General features: G+C 39.7%; 1 protein-coding gene across 2 annotated transcripts in view; it reads left to right on the forward strand.

Moving 5' to 3' along the window:
• Nucleotides 1–22,026, forward strand: part of CTDSPL (CTD small phosphatase like) — a 77,785-nt gene that overhangs the window by 49,909 nt on the left and 5,850 nt on the right. Inside the window, exons 3-7 of one of the 2 annotated variants that reach the window (XM_084507692.1) lie at nucleotides 812–844; nucleotides 7,464–7,565; nucleotides 12,496–12,552; nucleotides 19,571–19,663; nucleotides 21,319–21,504. In XM_084507692.1, the coding sequence (XP_084363818.1) occupies nucleotides 812–844; nucleotides 7,464–7,565; nucleotides 12,496–12,552; nucleotides 19,571–19,663; nucleotides 21,319–21,504 (471 nt within the window). The remainder of the gene's footprint in view (nucleotides 1–811; nucleotides 845–7,463; nucleotides 7,566–12,495; nucleotides 12,553–19,570; nucleotides 19,664–21,318; nucleotides 21,505–22,026) is intronic. The other variant, XM_084507693.1, reaches the window with a different exon arrangement.

Here is a 22,026-nt window from a genome sequence, read left to right on the forward strand (position 1 = left end):
ATGTGCAGTGCCCACCAGAAAACAAATCTCTTTGAGAGCGGTACATGATGAGCAAATGCAATTCCTGCTTCCCACATCTCTTGCATATTAAGTCAGTGACCCCGCGATCAACATTTCTGCATTTGGAGGCTGTAAAAGGAAGTGTCTTTTGCCTTAGTATGTCAGGTCCCTGGATGAGAAGAAAGCGTCAAGTTGGCCAAGGTCCCGACTGTCATCTTGCTTTTTTTCCCAGTGCTTCCAAGCACACTGGAAGAAAATAAGGTTATGAGAAGAGCATTGGTAGTGCTGCCTCTTTCTGGCTGAAGAAAGCGGGATTCCTAGGTTTTGTCATCATCCATCCGTCCATCTTGGCCTTTTTGCTGTTGTTTAATTGAAAATGATGTTTTTTTCTGAGGCCGTCATCTCAAGTGAGGTTAACTTCAAGAAGTGGGCTTCTGCCCTGCTCCTGAAGTCTGGCTGAGCCTCTTGCTGCTGCTGCTGCTGTGAAACGGGACAGATATACCCATTAGTAGACCTTAAAGCTGGAAAAGTTACAGTAAATACAGGTACTTTCTTATTATCATCTCTTTTAATCATAGCATGGGTTTTACCAGTCCAGTCTCCTAAAAATCATGAATAGCGATATACTAACCAACCATTTTAGCAACTAAAATACAAGATCCTGTTTTTATTTTATTTTTTTTACCCTGGTTTCTTGAATACTTTGAACTTTTGGTTTAAAATGTTTGAGTGCTACATTTACTGCTTCAGACCTTTGTTCTACCCTTTAAAAGCCATTACCCTTACAGTGATTTTTTTTCTTTTTCCCCAGGGTGACCAGATGCAGGTCATGCCTATACCAAGTGTATGTATTTTTATCCCTTTTTCTTTTAATAATTTTCATAACTTTTGCTTTGAGTCATCTTATGTTGCAGTCTAACAAGTCTGTTTTGTGTTGCATGTTAACAAAAGGATTTTGTGTTGTCTGCGGTGTATACTCAGAGATGAATTGAACTGCACATGTTGTACACGGACTAAAAGAAGAGTTTGGGTTTTATACGGTTTTCATCTTGCATCTCAGTTAAATTTGTTTCTGATTTTTAGCATTTTGAAAATAAATGTAGTAGTAGTTTAACAATTGAAGCTGTTTATTTTAATAGTGACAAAAGGTGACTCATTGTTACCAAGTGGTACACATCTACAAAAAAACTCTTCCTCTTATTTTTCCAAATACTCCTGTTGGAAAAGAGGAGGTAGAAGCTCCATAATTTGTGTTGAAACAAGCCATTTTAGGAAAACAGAGTACGCCAACCATATCTGTATTACTTTGCTTGCTGGAAATGATGCTCTCATTATCAGCTGTTGTTTTATGGCCCTCGTATTCCTACTTATCTTTCCTGGATTAAACATGGAATGCTGTTTGGCATTTGAATTATTTTTCAAACCTAAATAAAAGAACAAGTTTTTCAAACTGAACCCTTTAATTTAATGTGGGATAGCCATTTTTGGCCAAAAAGCTGCTCCTTTTCTACTTGTTTTTATGTGGAGAAAGACTTAGGCCTTTTAAAAGCTGGAAGTACTTTTTTGAGCTCCTTTGCCTTTTTTTTTTTTTTTTTAATACTTTATTATTGCAGAGTTTTCCAGGAAGTAGCACACCACTGCTTGTGTGTGGGGTTATTGGTACAACCCTCTTTCTGGAGATACTTGGTAGCCCTAAAGACCTTAGTATTTCCAAGATACTATTTTCCCCTCTTTTCCTTGCTTCTCATGTAGCCCAGTAGTACAAGGGCTCTTGGAAGAATCCCATTAGTGCTGCAGGGCTGAGGTGTCAGGAGGTGGTGAAAACTGCAGATCCCTTCCCTCCTTCACCCATTATAAGAACTATTAGGAATTACTCTTTGTTCCTTATTAATAATAACGTGATATTCTTTCTTATATGGCTAATGCCTACATTTGTGTGCGTGTTGTATACATACCCATGTACACATACATAATTTGCATCTCTGCAAGTCTTAAAATAAAAAGCTTCGGGTCTAGGAAGATGCCAATTCTAAATTCTAGATGCCCAATTCTAAGTTCTAGATGCCCAAACTAAAACATTGATTTCTAAAGTACTCCTCCTTGTACATAGCCACCAGAATCTGATCGCAGTAGCTCCTGTACTGGCAGTCAACGTAAAACACGGTCTGGCTCTGAGCTAGAGTAAAACGTCACCCAAGAGTTGAGTGTAAGAGTTCATTCCCAAGACAGTTTTGAAATTACAAATGAGCGCAGCTTTGTCAGATACAGACACAAAACCAGAAGCTTTGCTAGAACACCATCTTCGTGATGTTAGAGCAGTGCTCTGCTTGGCTTGGGTGGTGGTAGGAAAATGAAGGATTTGAGAAGGGGTTCTGGTTTATTTTTTTTCTGTTCTTTATTGTGGTTCAGATGTAATTTTGCTGAACTGTATTCCCAGCACCTGAAGGTAGTAAAATTAACTTACTCTAGCAGTCGTAGCAGGCAGCTCTCAGGGGACAGGTGCCTAAATGCACTTGTTCATCTCCTCCTGGGCCATCTGATGTCTTCTCCCCAGCAGGACACTCAGGGGATGTCAAGGGACTGGCACTGGGGAGCTTCTTGCTCTCAAAGCTGGTCCAGCAAGCAGCACTGCTTTGGCTTCTAAGTCAAGGCCGAAGCATGCTGTATATGGAGCAAGTGGAAGGAAAGGAGAGGCAAAGCCAGCGTTGTATTTGGAAAAAAAAAAGTCCAAAATCAGTCCTTCGTGCTGGTTTTACAAGACCTTGCTTGTCCTAAGCACCAAAGCCCAGAGGTTGACTCTGAGATGCTCTGAAATCTGTGGTCAAGACCCAGGCAGGTAGAAGTTCCTGCTGCTCTGCTCCACAGGGACGTGGGTAAGAAATAGGCTGAGCTGTATGCATTATGCATACCAGGAGAAAATCCTTTAAACAGACAGTGAGGTTGGTCGCAATTAAATTGGACGTTTACTTTTTATAGGGTTCATCGCAAATGTAATCACTTCAAGTGTTTAGAGAATTCCTTGGTGACTCTGAAAAGAGCCCTGCCTGCTCTCTACTCATTAAACTTGCAAGTTGAAGCCTCCAGTCAAAATAAGAGGTTTTCTAGAGTTTTATCATGTGCGTGTAAAGTCTGGCAGTCTGCTGGGGTCACCTGTTTGGCCACAAAACAAAGAAGTTCTGATAGGTGAAGTATATCTTTGAATCCAAAAATTGAATCCAGCATTTGCTGTATTAGTTGCACTTAATTTAAAAACAAAAAACTTTATATAAGTTATAAAACTTTATGTGAAAAACATAAAACTTAGGTATGAATTTTCACTTGGTTATTGATAGAGATAAGAGCTAATCAGGAAACATTCCAGTTCTTCAGAAAACAGAAACTGTGCAACTTCGGTGTGTTTTTTTTTTTTTTTAAAGGTGAACTTTATTCTGTTTATTATGAAACTGTTTCCAGATAAGGCATAAATTAAACAGCAGTGTAACTGATTTTTATTTTTTTTATAATACTGCAAAATTGTTTATTTTTAAGGGTGAAATAAACACAAAACTAGGAAAAAATACCAGCTGACACATGAGCAGAATAGTAATTCGAGGGGTTTTGTGGAAGACTCAACTTCAAAATGTGTTGGCTGTAGCTCAGGATGCCTGTGCTTTCCTGGGCTTTTCTCTGCTTTGTTTGGAAAAGAGTACAGTAGAGATATCAAAGTAAACCCATAGCAACTTCACACATTTTCATTCTTTTGAATGAAGATTTCATTCTTTTCATTTCTTCTGAATGAAAATGTAGATGGAAACACAAAGCAATAGAGGAGTATTTGCTTAAAAAAAAGATGGAAGTATCCTTTTATTTTTTTTCCTTTATTTAAAAGTGCAGTATGAAGGAACAGCACTGAAAACAGTCTCCAGAATCCCTGCAAAAGTTAATTCTTAGCATTGGGATATCTCATTTTCACTTTTCCTTAACTACATTTTGATAATTTTTTTTTTTTTTTTTTTTTTTAGCTTTTTCTAGAAGTTTGTGAACTGCTTGCTTCACAACAGTAGCTGGCTTCTCCAGGCACTGAGGATTTAATGGGGAGCTCTTACCCTCGATTAGTGTTCTGTGCCTACCTGCTGGGAGAAGCTGTTAGCTGCAGAGTACAACAAAAGAGAACTGAAGGGAACCTAAACAGCAAATTAATGTTCTGCACGTACACTAGACAACATTTTCAGTACAAAGAGAAAGGGCTTCTAAATTCTGGTATTTGTTTTTATGGGAAATGTGGGCCTGCAGAGAAGAAAGGTTATGATTGCTTTGTAGAGTAAATTTTTGAGAGGTTTCTGTTCACCAACTCCTTCAATCTCAGCCAGAAGTCCTGTTTTCCTGCTCCCCTCCATTTTTTTCTTTGCCTTTAGCCAATAATACATGATTTACATGGGACTAAAACAGTGCAGCAGTCATTTCACTGCAAGGTCGGTTAAGCTGATCAGCCGTGAGACCTGGTCCCAAACACTGACAAGTTTAAAAGCTTTAACTTGTATACAATTCAGTTTTTGTTGGGATTGAAGACCAAGCTAGGACTTAGAGTACTGAGATACCACAGAGTATTTTTCTACTGAATTCTGTGGCAGTCTGTAGTATCTCTTCACCATTAGCTACAATGACAATCTGGAAATTACAACTTTCCTCAGATGTGTCTCCATCAGTGAGGGGACTGAGTAATGCCATTTTCTGCATAAAAGCTTTTTTACTCTGGAAGATGTGGAAATTTTTTTAGAGCAAAAGGTTTGAATGGCAAACAAATGGATTGATATTCTACATACAAGGCCTGTAAGCCTTAAAAATTACATCTTTGCTCCAGAGTCACCAGACGTTTTGTGGTCTTGCAACTTGTGGGCCCTGCAGCTTCAGAACATTTTCCAGGTAGATCATCATGTTGAAAATCAGTCTTTAAAGGTGAAGGCAGAAGAGATGCAGGATTTGAAATGGAAAGTGTATGTCTTCTGTCTTCAAATGCACAAGCAGTTGGGCACGTGTCTTTGAAAACGGGATGAGGCAGAATTCAAAGCAACCTGCTCTGGTGGGAGACCTTACCCAGGACAAACCTGAAGGAGTAGGCCTCTCAGGTGGAGTTAGGTCAATATTTGCACGTTGTCCCCTAAGGTAATAGTGAAAAAAGGGAGAAAATCTGACAATAACCAGCATGCCTGTGCAGCTACCTCAGGTAAGCTTGGTCCTCTCCTGGCTTTTGCCCTTGAAATGGCTGAGGAAGAGGGGACTCCATGCAGGCAAGGAGGTCAGGGCCTCTCACCAAAGTATTTGTAGCCCCTGGTGTTTTTTCATCCTTTCTCTGATGGCAACTGTATTAGATTCCAGATACAGAACAAGGATAACTGTGACCTGACAGTGCTCACATTTTTCCATATACCTATTTTTACATGAAAGAAAATCAATTTCCATATATTCTCCATATATATATATAATGCAGATAAACTTCACTCAAAAATTCACACTAAAGAGTAGCAGTCCTAAAAGTACAGAAATGAATCGAGCAATTTTTATTTTATTTTATTTTATTTTATTTTTTAACAAAAAAAAGGTTTTTGGGGAATGTCCCTGCCTCTTTCACTTCAAAGACAGTCAAGAAACATGTATCAAAGCATGGATTCTGAAGAAGATTGTCTTTAAGTGGATGTAATTTTCTTCTGATAAGCTTTTAGTCTATTTAGATTGTGAGCCTGGATGCTTCTTACGATGAAAAATGTAGGTGGAATGCCTTCAAGGTTTTGATGTAGGAGTGAAAAACCTGAATTCTTTAGAACTGGTCCTGGTCTACTGTGCTAGCATGCTGCCGAGCAAGCAGGCCAAGCTGGAGCTCAAGCAGTTGTGGAAGTAATGTATACGTGGGACTCTATATCCTAGAAAGGGTGTTGTGTAAATTTTGGTCCCATTAGATCACTGTGATGGATGCACACTTTACAGGCATTAAGCAGCAGCAGTTTTTTCTTAAAGGTCACTGTTAGATGTGTGCTCAGAGGAAATGTATTAAGACAAGTGGCTCTTGTAAGCAAGGCAGCCTCTGTTTTCTTAGCTTCAGAAAGTGATGTTAATTTTAAGGAGCTAAATCAGTTTCAGTGAGCCCCTCGCTAAATTGCCCAGTAACTTACGCTTTATTTAGCTAAGGACTCCTCTGTCTCAGTCCAGAGTCTCATTCGTTAGCTACTTCATTTAAACAAGACCTTGCTAGGCATTGCTGGCCAGTATCTATCAATTTGAGACCACATCCAAAATAAATCAGTGATTAAGGGAGAATATGTGCTTGCTGCTGCGATGCGCTCAGTGGGTATCTTACTCATCTGTTGTCACACTGCTTTCTGCCAAGTGGTGACCTCAGGTCTCCGAAAGCACCTCGACAAAAGGCTATTGTATCCAGAAGGAACAAAGGACAGGGTGGATGCATCCTTACCAGAGCAACATCATCTGAATAGAACAGATAGAGAGATGGCAAGAGAATGAAGTTAGAGTTCTGTGTCCCATTTTTTTTATATTCTTAATTGATTTAATTTCCTCTTGGTCTCGAGCTTCTCCCTATTGATGCTTTTCTATAAAACCAGTCCTTTTCCTTCATCAAAAAAGACCTCTTTAAGCCAGCAGTGGTTCAGCTCCAAATGGAAGGGCTCTCTCAATGTCTGTTCTTTCATGAGCTAATCAGTGCAGAATCCTAAAATAATGCAAGTCAGCTGCAGATTGGGATGTTCAATTGGGGGTTGAACGATAGAAGACTATGTGACTGCACTGATTTCAGGGGGGAAAAAAAAAGTCAATTCTTCCTTTATGTAATTTGTACCATTTTTTATAAGGGCAGCATACTGCAGAAGAGCCTGGGTTTAAGAGAGCTTTTGTTACTACAGGCTTAATACCTTGATTCTGAATGCTATCCAAGGTCTTGGTCAGCACCCTCGTAAGTGGTAAAAATTAGAGTGGAGATGTGTTCTGGAAGGTAAAATCAGTGGTGCTGTCTTCCTTCGGGATGGCTTCTCTACTTCAGTGTTTTTCATGGCTATCAGAATTTGTGTAAAATGTCCATCGATGTGACGTGGCCAGAAATAGCACTGATGCAGCAGGATGATAACAACAGCAACTAAAACTGAGGCATTGGAAAGAGGGCCACTGGGAGATGTCGTTGTATCAAATGTCCAGTTTTTCACTGTTGTTTTCAATTAGTGATGGTGTTTTACCATTTTCATCTCGAGTGCTTTGGAAAACATTCTAAATGTTTTAGAAAACAGAAAAAATCGGTATCTGCATTGCATGAGCCGTTGATTTCCATATGTGTCCTTGCAGCGAGCCCAGAAATACGTACAACTTTGAATCATGTATTTCAGTTCCCAGTGAGTGACTACTGGAAGAGTAATGTTGGCAGAACAGTGCCCCTTCAATAGAGGTTTTACATTTTTTTTGTTGTCTCCCTCTTTTTTTTTTAGCCACCAGCTAAATACCTCCTGCCAGAACTGACAGCATCAGACTATGGGAAGAAGTGTGTGGTCATTGATTTAGATGAAACTTTAGTGCACAGTTCATTTAAGGTGAGTACATTCGAAAGCGATCTCTTGCACCTTGCCTCTGCCAGGGAAGTTCTGTAGGAGCTGTTAAGCCTCTTAGCACATGAACTGGTCTTGCAGGCTCTCCCAGGACGCCTGGTAGTTCTCATTGTTCCTTTTACAATTATTCATCCTAACCTAGTTTTAAGGGGGGTACCACAGACACTGCTATTTTTTGATCCTGAGACTGAAGCAAAGCTCTGAATGGTCACTAGCTTTGTAGCTTTAGACCGTAACTATCCCAACAAGGAACAGCATCAAACAGGTACAGAACTTGTTGCTCTGACAATACATTTTCATTTTTGATGTTTAAACGATGCAATAGTTAGTCACGGAGCATGGAAGGTGTAGAAATTCAGCTCTATGCTGGGTAGATAGAGCTTAAACCAGTAGGTTGTGGGCACCAGTGACTGCTGTGCTCCATTACTGAAGAAGATTGCATCGTGGATCGTGGGGTAGGCAAATGGCAGGCTGCTGTTCTGGTCATAGTAACTGGGTTTAAGTATTCAGCTTTCACAGCAGGAAAGCAAATAGCATTTAGCTGTTGCTGATGACTCAGTCAGCTTGTGAAGCAACTTGCATAACCCTTCACAATTCAGCATGGGGTGGAAGTAGTGGTATTTTTCTATTGTTTAAGTAGTTCTAAAGTTAGAATCAGAGAATTCAGTACTACCCAAATAATAACCTAAATTGGCTCAGAGTACTGGTAGTATTTCTGATTATTAAATGTCAGACATTATAAAAGGAATAGGTCTATACTTTGATACTGGAGAATTTTTAAGAATCAATAGTATTTTTCCTTACTAGCAGCAAGCTAGAGTCAGCATAAAGTCAGTCTTGTAGTTCTGGTTGCACTCCATTTTTCACTGCTAGCAAAAATTCAGCATTTTAATCCTGCAGTATTTAGTTGCCAGCATTTAAATATGCAAACCGTAATTCATGTTGTGGTTAAAATTTGGCAACGCTCTGCCTTTGTTGACTTAAAGAAGACCTTATATGGAGATACTAGAACAAATATTGCTGTGCCTCCAACTGAAACTCAAATTTTTCTCTTTCTTTTTTGTGCCTAATGGCATATGCCAATTTGTGGTGGTGTACAGGGGCCTCTCAGCATCAGTGCCAGCTCCCTGTCTGCTGTACCCAGACTGAAGTCGTACTTCAAAATTTTGCAGGGAGATTATCATCACATCTGGATAGGGAAGGGAGGGACCATGCCTTCCTAATTAAGTGAGAGTCAAAAATAGGAAGGGAAAGCTCAATGTAAAAGTCTAAATTTACATAATACTAAGTCTAATACTTCATTATTTTTATCTGAAATGTAAAACTAGGAATCTGCTTTCTGTATGCTGTGGATAACTGCTGTGATTTTCTGGCTCTTGAAAGAAAACGAGCTTATTAACCACCATTTAGGTGGTTAATAATTTTTTAACCATTTTAAAGAAATACATGTTTAATGGTTGACATATTGTAAATCCTTTCTTGTAGGACTGAGGTTTGCCTTTATTGCAGAGTGCTTGCTCAGTGGGCTCGTTTTCAAATTTAATCATCCCATTTATTCGTGTTTTGATATTTAATGGGTATTTAGAAGATGTTAAATACATATTTAAGAAAAAACTCAAAAGGTTATTCTGCTTGAACACTGTTCAGTGTTTTCTGTGGGAAAAGAAAACTGCTTTTTTTCTGTGAGGTAAATAACATTAGGCAAACATTAGAATTTCTGTAGCGTTAGAGTCTTAGGGCCATCGTCACGTTATCTTAACGTGAAGCACCGTGATGGGGGTATTTAAGAGAAACGTAAATGTTGTAGAAAACAGCTGGAAGTTGTTCAGTGTCTGGCACTCTGTCCAGTGTGCTTCTGTGGTGCTGTTTGGATTTTGTTTCATAAGGATACCGAAATGAGGCCACTGTGGTCATCAAAAATCTGATGGATTTCCAGAAGACCAGGGCTTTTGACACCTATATGCACGCTGCTCTGCCTGAATAATTGTGCAGTTTCTTGTAGATGTTTTTCACTAAAACGTGTCTGCTTTACCCAGGCAGGTCCCTACTTAAAAGCTGTAAGAGCATACATAAATTTGTGATTTTCAATACAAAAGGCTTTATTTAAAACACATGTTTTAGAATTCATAATTCTGTTATGAAATAGGCTTCGTATTTCAAATGCAGATAATTGTTTTTTTGTGTTTTTTTTAACACAACCAGAGATGCAGGGTATTTAAAGTACTCCTTTATGAAAGCAGCAACATCTGAAGGAGGGTAATTCTCATCTTTGTATGCCCCTGCATATTTGAAGCTTTAAGAGATATTAGTCTTTTATGTTAAATGCATATTAAAGGAATAAAGTTTGGGGTGCTTTGGCAGGAGTAAAAAAGGAATAGATAGACATTACAGTTATCTATTCCCATCATAAAACAATAATAGAAGCAAAAATCATAAATTACTAAATCAAGAAGATGTAAACATTGTCTTGCATAAAATGAATTAAACCACATGCAAGTCTGGAATGTAGTTGTATTCAAAACTGGCTGTGAAACGTTTCTGTAGAACATGTTTAAAACTCTGAAGCTTCTCGTTAAACGAAGACAGTTTTAACTGAAGCAAAGAGTTTTAAATGAAAATGCATTGTCTTCTTTCGCGGTCTGTCTGTGCAGTTCCCACTTGGGACGTGTACGTGCTTCATGTGGGCCACCCCAGAAGCCCTTAGCCAGCAAACTGTTGCAGGCTTTGCTGCCTTCCCATCATGGTGAGGCACAGAACCCCAGTCCACGCTCAGTTCCTTGTCACTTGTGCCAACAACACAGCTATGTAGTACCTCAAATATAAGTGGGGGAAGCAAATACGTTGCTAAGAGTACTTTGGTTAGCGTTACAAAGTCTTGAGGGTGAGGCCTGTTTGTTGTTAAAAACTGAGTTGTCTAAACAAGATACGCTTTTCTCTGACACCTGGTTGGTAGCTGCTGGTCCCTTTGGTAAGGAGGGTCAGTTCCAGCCTTGTTTTTATCGGTGGGCTTCAAAACCTTTGCAGCTTGCAGTGACCTACTCGTTCTCTGCCAGTACAGGGATTTATCTTGCTTCAGGGAGTCATGCATATAGAAATTATGCAAGTGCCTGCAAGTCTCTTCAAAGTATGCACAGAGCTGGCAACCACTTGAAAACTTTGGTGGCTGGGTCTTATTGGAAGTTCATTTGGGTTTCTTTTAAGGTGAAGCTTCAGAACATTTTTATGTACCTGTTCTCTTGCTGTTAGAGGTACTGCAGAGGAATATAGTGTCTTTTCTGGCTGAGAGACTCCGTGCAGGTAACAGTTGGAGCTTCTCTTCTATTTTTCAGAGGCAGAAAGGTGGGTCTATCTTGATATTTGCTTGGTGGAAGCTAAAGAACAGTCTAGATTGTATCTACAGGTATTTGCGGAACTCTTTAGCCCTTGCTTGTGCAGCAGGTATCAGAAGGATTGAGTTGTCCAGCACTGGAGGTTTGGTTGCTGATAGTTGTTTATTGGCAGGACCATATTCAGGGCAGACCGGCTTCCACGGTACTGCTTACTGAGGGCGGGTCTTGCTCTTGGTGTAAGTTATTCCAGTTATTTTGCTGACCTCACAGGAAAGTTGTTTGACAGTGGAATTAAAATCTCCTTTTGAAAGGGCATCAAAGGGCTGTTTGCAGCTTAATGCTGCAGGATTCCCTTTCCTTCCATTTTTCTTTGAGCATCTGTTAAGGCTCACCAATGTGTGAGTTTGCTTCTCAGTCATCTTAGCTTGTCTGCTTCTCTGCTTTCTTGGCACCCTTCAATGCCCTAAATGGCAGTTCTTTAGTGCCATGCTCCTGTGGTTCTTCAGATGGATCTTTTTGTCGATCCAGACCACCAGGTGGGAAAGTCTGATAGAGCTGCATGAAGGTGTTCTCCAGCATAAGCTTAGCAGTGCCATGATTCCCAGCCAGAGTACTCCTGGCATTCGTTTTAGGCTGTTACCTGTGAAGCATACTGTGTGGTACTCAGTCCTATCAAAATGTGCTTGGTTTTCGGCTGTATCCAAGCTGTGGGTCGTGGAGTTGGTACAGACTTCAGCCAGGCGTGTTTACATCATATTTTTATCCCAGACATAATGCATGAGCCACACCAAAGGTTTCTACCCAAGTTTGTCCATTTAAACTAACAAATGTTAACTGTGTGCCCCCCAGTTACCACCGCTGCCTAGCCAGGATTAGACTATGTACTCAAACTGTCTACAAGGACATTTTTCTGCCTGTTTTTCTGTTATTTTTTCACACTAAGTCTTAAGAAATGAGTTGCATCCAACAAGCTAGAAAAATGGTTTCTAGGACTTGGCTAGGGTGTGCCTGCTCTTCCTTTAGGATTAAAATGCTGTTTTGCATGATTAATTGGGTTAGTATAGCATGTTTTTCAGGTATCGTGTCTTGAGAATCATTTACCTAAATGACTTAAGTCTTTCCTTTCTGTAGCTCCTGATTCAAATATATCATTTAGGTTCCACTTTTACAGCTGCCTTTATTTTAAATTAATTACTAGTTGATGACCCAGAGTAGAATATGTGGAATTTCAAATGACAGAATTTCTTTGTGATCATCCACACAGACTTGATGAAAGAGTTACTCAAATAGATATTTATCCTGGTACACATGCTCAGAAGTAGAGAGGATTACTCGAGCAGTGAACTTTATTGCATTGTATGAAGCTGAAAAATATGAGGGAGGATGGGAACGTGGTATCTGGTGAAGACAGTTGCCTACAAGTTTTGTCTTCTGTGTGCAAAGGACACAGACATGGAGTGGGTCTGTGCAGTCAGTAATGCTTATGAACTCCAGAATTAAGTGCACTTTTATGTTATGCCTCTGAAATTTTCGCTGGAATGATTTCATTTTTGAAGTTGAATGATTTTTCTTGTCATCTCTTCTAGCCAATTAGCAATGCTGATTTCATCGTTCCTGTTGAGATTGATGGAACCATACATCAGGTAAGCCCTGTTGTTCATTTAACATTGCTTTGGTAGCAAAACTGTCCTCTCTGTCGCAGAGTGTTACCTCTCTCCCTTTGCTATTTTACACCGAATGACTTGGGTTTTTTTGCAAAACACAAAAGCTGTGCTCTGGAGTGTATCATGTAGGCAAGCATTCCTGTTTGATCAGGTATGTAGTTCTTACCAGAGTAGAAATCTCATGAGTTTCCATTTTCACTTTTCCTCTTCTCTAGAGTATCTCTTTCAAGACTTCAATACTTAACTCCTGGTCAATTAATTGTAAAACATTTTCAAATGGGAAATGATCTCATGATGGGTTTTCATACATTGCTAGGCCCAGAAGAAATTACTCTGAATACTGCATTCCCTCCACAGGGAAATGGACAGAAGTAGGTCTGAATGTCTGTTACTAGTCCAAATAGCCAATGCTTTGTGAGTGTGTAAAGGAGAGTGGACGTTTCTTCATTTTTTGTGGCAATTTCTGTCTCCTTCGTGTAAGTAATTTAGGTTCCTCTGATTAGGACTCCTTATAAACTTAAGTATCTTTAAAAATGTCCAGGCAAAATTGCAGTAAGACTGGATTTTATTTCTTGTTTCTCAAGAACTTTACTTTATACTCTGTGAAATGGTTTTCAGTGAATGCAAAATGCCCGTAATTTGAAAATCAGTCCCTTTCGTGTACCTTAGTTTGGTGTCTTTATTCGGTTGAAATAAATTTACAGTACGGTAAATTTTCCTCTGCAGCTAGACATTGAAGTTCATGCTGGATACAGGTCACACCAGTTGCTGTGAAGTTGAGCCTTTCTGATACCTGAAGGTTTCAAATTGCTTGAAACAGCTTTTGTTGCTTGTGTTGTAGGTTTAAGTTGCAAATCTTCCCTGGATGCGATTCAATGGAGATTTTAAATACTTTGATTTCTGAAATGTTGTCTTTTATATGGATTATTTTTTACTCAGACAAATACGTCGGTATTTTTGCTTGGAACAATTGACAGATCATAAAGTTAATTCATAATTTTGTTTGATTTCCTGTTATGAAAACCATCCATGTAACTGTCAGTCTTAAAATGATTACTGAATATCAGTCAGTAGTGATAGTTGCTCTGTACTGTGCCTCTTTTATGTAGCAAAAAATCAATATTTAAGGTACTTTAACCTATAATCTTCGCCAGAGCTGAATGTTTAAAATGTGTATGTGATGATCTGGGAGGTTTGTGTTGCAGTAGTGTTTATCCTCATTTGATTCGGGCTTTAAATGTGTTTGGTGCTGTAACACACATTTTTGCTCTTAAAGCTTTCTGGAATGGTTTTGAAAGGGAATAAAACAGATTGCCTAACAATTTTGAGTTACTTAAGACTGCAGTCGCCTAACTTGTCAATATTAGACATTTATGTTTCAAAACAAAACCACAAAAGACTGGGCTTTTTGGTTAGTTTTTCTGTTTGTAATTTAAATATTCAGCTGTGGGGTACAGTGAGGAACACATCAAGGGGAGTGGGTTTGTGCATACCCTAAACATGACAAGGACAGAGGACGGAGCAGGTCAAATGAAGTCAATCTCAGATGAGCCTTGCTTGAGACTTTCTGCATAATTTTCAGGAAATTGCTTAATCCCTGTGTGCTGCAGATTCAAAATCTCTAAAACAGGTAAAACATCTCAGTCAAATCTGGGTGGTTAGAGTGAAGTTAATTGTAAGGAATTTGTGATCCTTGAAGTAAAGTTAATTTACACAATATGCAGAGCAGGCAAAGTCTTGGATTCCCCTGTTTGTAATCACCTCTAAAGGCAAAGTAATGTGTTGCTATCTTGCCATCTTTTTTTTTTTTTTTTTTTTTTTAAAGTGTAATAATCTGAAGGGCAAAAGCAGACATTCTGGCTTAGTCTGATGTTTATTAACACAGGCTGTAGAATTTTTAACAACTCATTCCCACTTCAAGCCTGTAATCTTTTCATTCACTTAGAGCATAAACAAAACCAATACCAACAACTTTTATTATCTGTCAGAATCTGTCTATTTAATGCTTGTCCGTTTTCATAATGAGTTTATGTACTCAAAGATTAGAGAAATACTTAAATATTTGAAATGCCCTCGGATGGGTGAAATGCAAAACTGAACCATCAGCAGCACATGTCCCTGACTGGACCGGTAGCATGGTGTCTCACAGAGTACTGGTATACTTGAACCCTGCTTTACACAGAACCCCATGGAAGACAAATGGAGAGCAATGCTTCAGAAGTGCCCATTTGGAAAGAAATTGGGTTTTCTTCAGATTTCCTATACCAAAAATACAAGCTACTTTTTACCTTGTGAACTCGTGTTTGCCTCCTGTGTATTGCTGTGCACTCGCAAGATATTTGAGGCTGCCTTATCTAATGAGATTTGTTCATGGTGTTACATTTTTGTTGTTGTTGTGCAGCAGAGGTGTTGAAAAAAGGCTGCCCTTAATTTGGGGAGTTATTCTCCCTTATGTCCTTTATAATCCAAAGGTGAGAGAGGCTCTTGCTCTTCTACAAAAAGGACTGTTGGATCATCATCTTAAAGGGTGCTTGGGCAAACCAGCTTTCCTCAATTAAAAAATAGCTTTTCTGAACACCCCTTGGCCCTCTCCCATCCTTCTATCTCTAGACAAATTTGCACCATCTGTTAGAAAGGATTTGCCGTTTTATTGTGGGAGGAAATAACTTGTGTGGCACCTCTCCTTCCTTCTGTAAAGGTGTTTAGATGCCTGCAGAGGCTGTGCCCATCCACAAGGCAGCTTGTGTTACTGGAGATGAATTCCCCACTTTGTGTTGGAAATCACAGCACAGATAAAAAAGCACAGTTCAATGCAAACTGACACTACTTTGGCCAGTTTTTTAATTTAATTCCGGTTCTCTGAATAAAAGGAAATCAGAGCTGGTCCCCTGTTCTGCCAAATTACAAGGGAGAAGCTGTGGGAAGTCCAGGGAAATGTGCTGCGACTGAAGGTGCTCTTTAAAGGATGTTTATCGAGGATGAAAGCAGTGGTTGGAGAAAAGATGTTCAACCTGTTTGGTACCGATATAACTTCTGCAAGGACGTGTCCTCTCTCCTGGAGAACGCTGCCCCCAGATTAGTTCAAATTTAGTTTTAGTTCATAATTAGTTGATGGCCTTTGCCATGCCTTTGTGCCTCTCAGTGCCCAAAAATAAGGAGAGCAGCCAGGATGAGTTTGATTTGGTGTTATTTGGAATTTTGCTCCTGAATGTCATTTGTTTATTAACAGAGTAAAACTATATTTTAAGTCATTTTCTTATATTGAATAAATAATTGCTTATTATTAGTTACAGAAAGCTAAAGAGATGTTTAATAAGTCTATTTCGAATATAATGTACAAACTGTTTTTAACGGTGGGTGAAAATGCTGGTCAAATAACAAACTTTTTTTCTATAAAGGACAAAAATTCCGTAATGGGCTGTCACCTGGTTCAAGTAATCCAGGATAGGCTGTATCCATTCCTGCTGGCCTATTCTTGGTTACTTGCACTGGGAGGCAGTCACGGCAGGGTGGACCAGAAAGACACGGCTCAAGACCCCGCGTGTTGTGCTCTCCTCTCCACGAAGAAGATGAACCTGCCCCAAGACATAGGAGATAACAGAAACTTGAGATGTCATGAGCTGATTTTGTTGTCGTTACTTGAAAATTTTGTTATTCTGAAGTCGGTTTTGCAAGGCAATTCTTTCTGACCTCTTTAATTGATTGAAATTAAGCTGGGTTTCTCTTTTGGTTTACAAATACTCCATCTTTTTAGGCTAAGACTGCTTTGAGGTATAAAAACTGTACGTGGAAACACCACACGCTTGAAAACAATTCAAGATAATTGCTTGGGTTCTGCCATTAGCAGCTGTAAATGCAGAATCCTGTGAAAACATGCCTGGCGCCTGATTCGTGCCTTAGCATTTTAACAGTGAGGTTCGTGAAAAATGACTGTATTCTGCTAATTCTTGCTGTGATAAGGAAGATATTAGTGAGCATGCAGTACAGAAAAAATGGCGTTTTGTTTTTAATACCCTGAAGACAGTATATAAATCTCAGAAAAATGCCAGGAGCCAGTTAGTCTAGAGACTTAAACTGAAGACATCAGGCAGCAGAGGAAAAAGCCAAGCCACAAATAACCATGCGGCATTGAGATTCAAGTCCAGCCGCTAACAAAGTGAAGGGAAAAAATTCCAAACGGGGAGGAAGAGGAGAAAAGAGCTGCACTGTTGGTTGAAGAAAGCTTTTCATGTGAAATAAACCAAAGGGATTTTGTAGCCCGGGATACGAGGACGCTTGCAGGATCTAAGGAGGAATTCTCAAAGCGATTTCAAGGGGAATATCCAGCCATGGTATTAAGAAATGTTGCTCTGGAAGGAAAAACAGCGCTGTTTGAAAAGAGAGGGGTGAGGGAGCTGGGGCCTTTGGCAGGGGGAATGTGGTGAGGCCTCCGCTGACAAGGCCGCATTTATTGCTATCGGGACATTTAAATGAGGAGCAAATCTGTTGGCCAGGGTCCAGTAGGTAACATTTCAGGCAAAACAGCAAGGAAAAATGAAGCAGAGGAGGCTGAGGGTTGCTCCGTGACGGCTCAGGAGATCCAAAAAGGGCCGAACGGCGACGACGCAACCTAAAAACCGCCGCGTGCCTACAGCTCACGCGGCCCAGTTGCTGCTGCGTAGCAACGGGAGGCCTACAAGTTGCAAAAAGAGCACATTTTCCAAATATTTGCTTTCAGAAGCTCTCCCCTTTCCACAGGGCTGTGGTTGAGCGGCTCTCGGGCCGTAGCTGCTGGGTTGGTTTCGCGTAGGCTCGCCTTGGGGAGGAGATGGGTTGTGTCGCAAGCACGACGTCCGTAGCCTTGGCTGGGAGCTCGTGCTGATGTGCCAAGTGGGAATACTTCCCCAGCACAGCCGTGGGGACGAAAGGGGACTTTGCTGTGGCTGAAAACAGTAGTTTTTAAAAGGGAAATTCATGCTGGATTCCAGCACTTAGTACCCAAGAATGCTTTTAGGACTTTGGGGTGCCCTTTTGTGCTCTCAGAAGTAAGTGTAGGAATACAGTTTCGGCTTAAAAAATTAAAAGAACTTCATTACGAACTGTGGAGTTAATAAGTAACTCGTTTCCTGCTATCTTCCCTCTTATAACTGGCAAGTCAGATAAGTCTGAGTACCCAAACGCAGAGTGACTGCAGCTGGCTTTCTACCCATTTCTTTGAGAATTTGAAGAAATAATTTGGGAAGGGAATGCTACAGAGCAGTTCTGTGTAGTAAGATTCATGTGAAGAATGAATTGCACTGTTATAGGAGGGAAATTACTTGGTTTAAGCCTAGTGAAATACAGGAGCCTTTGCTGTAATTATCCGGAAAGAGCAATGTTGAAGTACATCTATCAAATCTCTTTAACTTTTAATTTGTAAAAAGTCACAGCTGGTAGGTTGGGTGCTTCTGTGGTTGTTTTTTGTTAAAAAAAAAAAAAAAAAAAAAAAGTCTAGGTTATAAATTCATGTCTGCATCAAAGTTTGAGTGTACTACTTGAATTTGAGGGGGTAGAATTAAAGTTTAGTTAAACTTAATAGAAACGACTTAGAAAGCAAATCAAGTCTTCATGCTATGAGCTATTGGCCACTTAAAGCAAAGTAGAAAAGTAATTAACATTTCTGCTTTAGTCATTAAGGTACAGCTCCATCATACGTGTTTTTAATAAAACTTTGCTTTCAGATTTAGGTTTTAAATTTCAAATCTCTATTATACAGCTTCTTCTGCTTTTGCTAGAGGCTTTAATTGTTGCACATAAGTTCAAGCTGGCATTTCCATATTGTTCTCCTTCGGGCTTTTTCTCTGGGTGCCTTATGTTTTTTGCCTTTTTTATTACTATGAATCTCATAAAATACCTGCAATTCATCTAGTTCTCCTGCATATCGAACAAAGAATTCCTAAAATTGCATCAGGCTTGCAATTCCTGAATTTGGGTGTATGCCAGACCATTCCACTTGAAATTTCCAGTATTAGGGGTTATTTGCCAAATGGAGAAGATAAAATGCTGCCAGTGTTTTCTCTCAAACTTTTAATCTAACCACAAACAACATAGATAAATATTTTTCATGCAAACTCCCCTCTTCAGCTTCCCAGTTTGTTGTGGACTGGTTGTAAGCTTTCTAACCAGCAGTTACCTTATCTCAGTATTTTCTGCAAATCATCCTGCTTGCTCTGAAAAGCAAGCAAGAAGGTTCTAATATTAATTAATCAGGTTGTTGACAGTAGGCAGCCAGGCTGCCTGGGTGGTTGTCAGTGCAAAAAGGCAACGTAACACCACTGAAACCCAGCAGCTCAGGAGGAGCAAGATCCTAAGCATTCATCCTACCGCAAGGTCAGGGTAGGAGATGGAGATTTTTCCACTGAATCTAGAAAGCTGCATTTGCTAGGTGTGCTGCGTGGTGCTGTGAAGATTTCTGGTGAATACCTCTGCACAGAGCCCAGGGACTGCTATGTATCACGAGTGTGGTATGGTGCTTAGTGCCTGGAATTCAGAACATGAAGGAATTAGCCACAGGAAGAAAAACAGTTCCCTATTGTGCAATTCCTATCATCACAGAAGTTTCTTCAGATTTATTTCTTCTGTAAAGCTCTTTGGATTGATGGCACCAGCACCAAAATCATGTTGGTTGAGAGGTTTGCATCCTCATTTCTTGGGAAGCCCTATCGTCTCTCTGTGCCTTAATGAGATTTTCAGGAAGCATCACTCCAGGTGATGCACAGTATTTGCAATTGCATAATCAGCATGGGTCTTTGCAGTCCATGCATTCAAATTCTCATTATTGAATGTCTACTTTTATCATATATACTCTTTTTTTTTCCTCTCAGCATTTCATTTGAAGTGCCTGCATGCTAACTTTTTTTTTTTCAAGTGTTTAGGATTACAGCAGTGGGTTGTTACTTGTTTTTTGTTTTGTTTTGTTTTGTTTTGTTTTCCTTCTACCTTCAACACCATTTGACCTAAATAGTCATTGTCATTCCAGGTTTATGTATTGAAACGACCACATGTGGATGAGTTTCTTCAGAGGATGGGAGAGCTCTTTGAATGTGTACTCTTCACAGCCAGTCTAGCAAAGGTTTGTTGCTCTCTTCATCTCAGTAACCCATGTAATGCTGGGCAGTGGACTTTTGCTTGGGTTTTCTAATGGATAATTATTTCCACAGTTGGTACTATCTTAATTTTTCCCCTTCTTTTCTGCTTCTTTGTCTGACAGTGTGTACTTTGTCTGCTAGTGTGTGGGTAAGTGTTCCCATGGTAACGCTATCACATATGGGCTCGCCTCATAATGTAGCCTCCATGCATTGCTCATAATGCCAATATGAAAGGCTTACAAGTTACCATGGTTATCAGCAGAAATTAGAACAAATAGCGTGCGAGTACAGCAGCATATTAAAGCTGGGCATGAAATAAAATACACCATGTTTAACTCTTATCTACACGATCAACTGGTGACTCAAATTTGTTGTGTGTGAAAAAATTGGAACGTGTTGTGGTCCTGTCAAGGTGCAATTGCAATCTGGGGTTAGGAAATGAGACGTTTTGGAAAGCCTGAAACATCAACACGAATATTTTGTGCCCTCTGGTAGCAGTAGTACCTCGTAGGTAGTTTTGTGGTAGACGTTACAGTAGTAGACTCCTAAAATTCAGTTATTTCAATGTATGGTGCTTGTGGTGTCCTGTGTATAAAGCTGTTTTTATTATTTCTAAATAATACTCCAGCATAGTAAGCTTTTACTCCAGCATACCATAGAGATTGGTGGGAGGGGACAGGACCCTGTTTGATCCACCATGGTGCCTTCTTATTAGGGGATTCTTCCCTGCACACTTGGCCATGTTCTGTTTGGTCACATCATGAAAATCCTAAATAATGGAACAGTTTTGCACTGCAGCTAGCTGTCTAGCAGTTTTCAGAGTCAAGAGATGACTGATCTCAGCATCAATTTTGCTTCTCTGTTTAAAATACAGAAAAACAGTAACTCCTGTCCTGTAAAAATAAGTTCTGACTACCATTTTCAAGTACACAGTCACTTCACGTTCTGATTTATTTGGACATTTTGTCGGTTGTTGGATCCTAAGCTGTGCCACACCTAAAGCATCATCTCCTATATGGAACAGTACATATTTGAGATACTGTCCTTTTGAGAATTTCCCACTATTGTACATGAGCATTTTGCCTAATACCATCTTTGATTATTTTTTTTATGGCCTAATTACACAATTCGATAACTTTAACTCTTACTGAGCCCCAGTCATTCCATAACCACTGCGTGGAGGAAAAAAAAAAAAAAAAAGCTGCATCAAGATGAGATGCGTGTAATTGCAGTTTGTCCTCAGAGGCACATGGAAATGAATCAGCTGGGGAAATGTCTTCCTATTGATTTTCTGTTAGTGTTCATTGGTTTTATGGTAATGTTAGGTGAGATCTCTGGATCCATCAACTTCTAGGTGTAAAAGGGTAACTGTAAGATGACCCTAAGACGAAAACCTAATCAGTAAATCACAGAAAACATTAGACTGCAAGTTAGCTTTCTTCAGAAAGATAAGCATTCTACTTTGGTGTTATCTGTTAATCACTTCAGGTTTGCAGACATGTAAGGTACTTAAGAAGGAACAGGGAAGAAAATGAGGAAAAGGCAGTTTATCTGAAATTTTGTGTTTCTTCTTCATAGTTCTGTGATTTAGCCTTATCTGCAGATTGCTAACTTTGGCTTTCTGACTTCTATTTTTAAGTATGCAGACCCAGTAGCCGACTTACTGGATCGCTGGGGTGTGTTCAGGGCAAGGCTATTTAGAGAATCCTGTGTTTTCCACCGAGGAAATTACGTGAAGGATCTGAGTCGGCTGGGACGTGAGCTGAGTAAAGTTATTATAGTGGATAATTCTCCTGCATCTTACATCTTCCATCCTGAAAATGCAGTAAGTGTTCTTCGAATTCCAAATACTCAACTGTGGTTTTGTCTTTCTGGTTTCTTCCCAGACATTTCTGATGCACAAAACACACTTTCAGAGTGCTAACATTTTTTACTCTCTGTGTCTTCTTAGGTTGCAGGTAGGTTCTGGTATTTGCTGCCGAATGGTGAAGGGCTGTGGCAAACAGATCCTGACAGTGTGTCACAGTCATCACTGTTCCTCTGCTCTCAGTTGTAGCTGTTGGCATGCAGTCCATCAGCTTTGAGAAATACCAAGCAGTGGTATAACTGTGTAACTAACCTAGATCTCAAAAGTGAAGTTGCCCTCCAGCGTAGTTTTTGTTCTTTGGAGTGGTTATTTCTGTAAGGATGGATTACTTGAAGTGCTTTTGGTACTCTATCTTTTTTTCATCGTGTGAAAGAAATTGTTTTATTAGATAAAGGTTTTACTGGTTACTATCCGTTTTCTTTATTCATGGCTAGAGGGAAGAAAAAAAATAAGATTCTGTTGCGTTATACTTCCAAATAT

This window comes from Aythya ferina (genome assembly GCF_964211825.1).
Source record: "Aythya ferina genome assembly, chromosome: 2".
Taxonomy (NCBI): domain Eukaryota; kingdom Metazoa; phylum Chordata; class Aves; order Anseriformes; family Anatidae; genus Aythya; species Aythya ferina.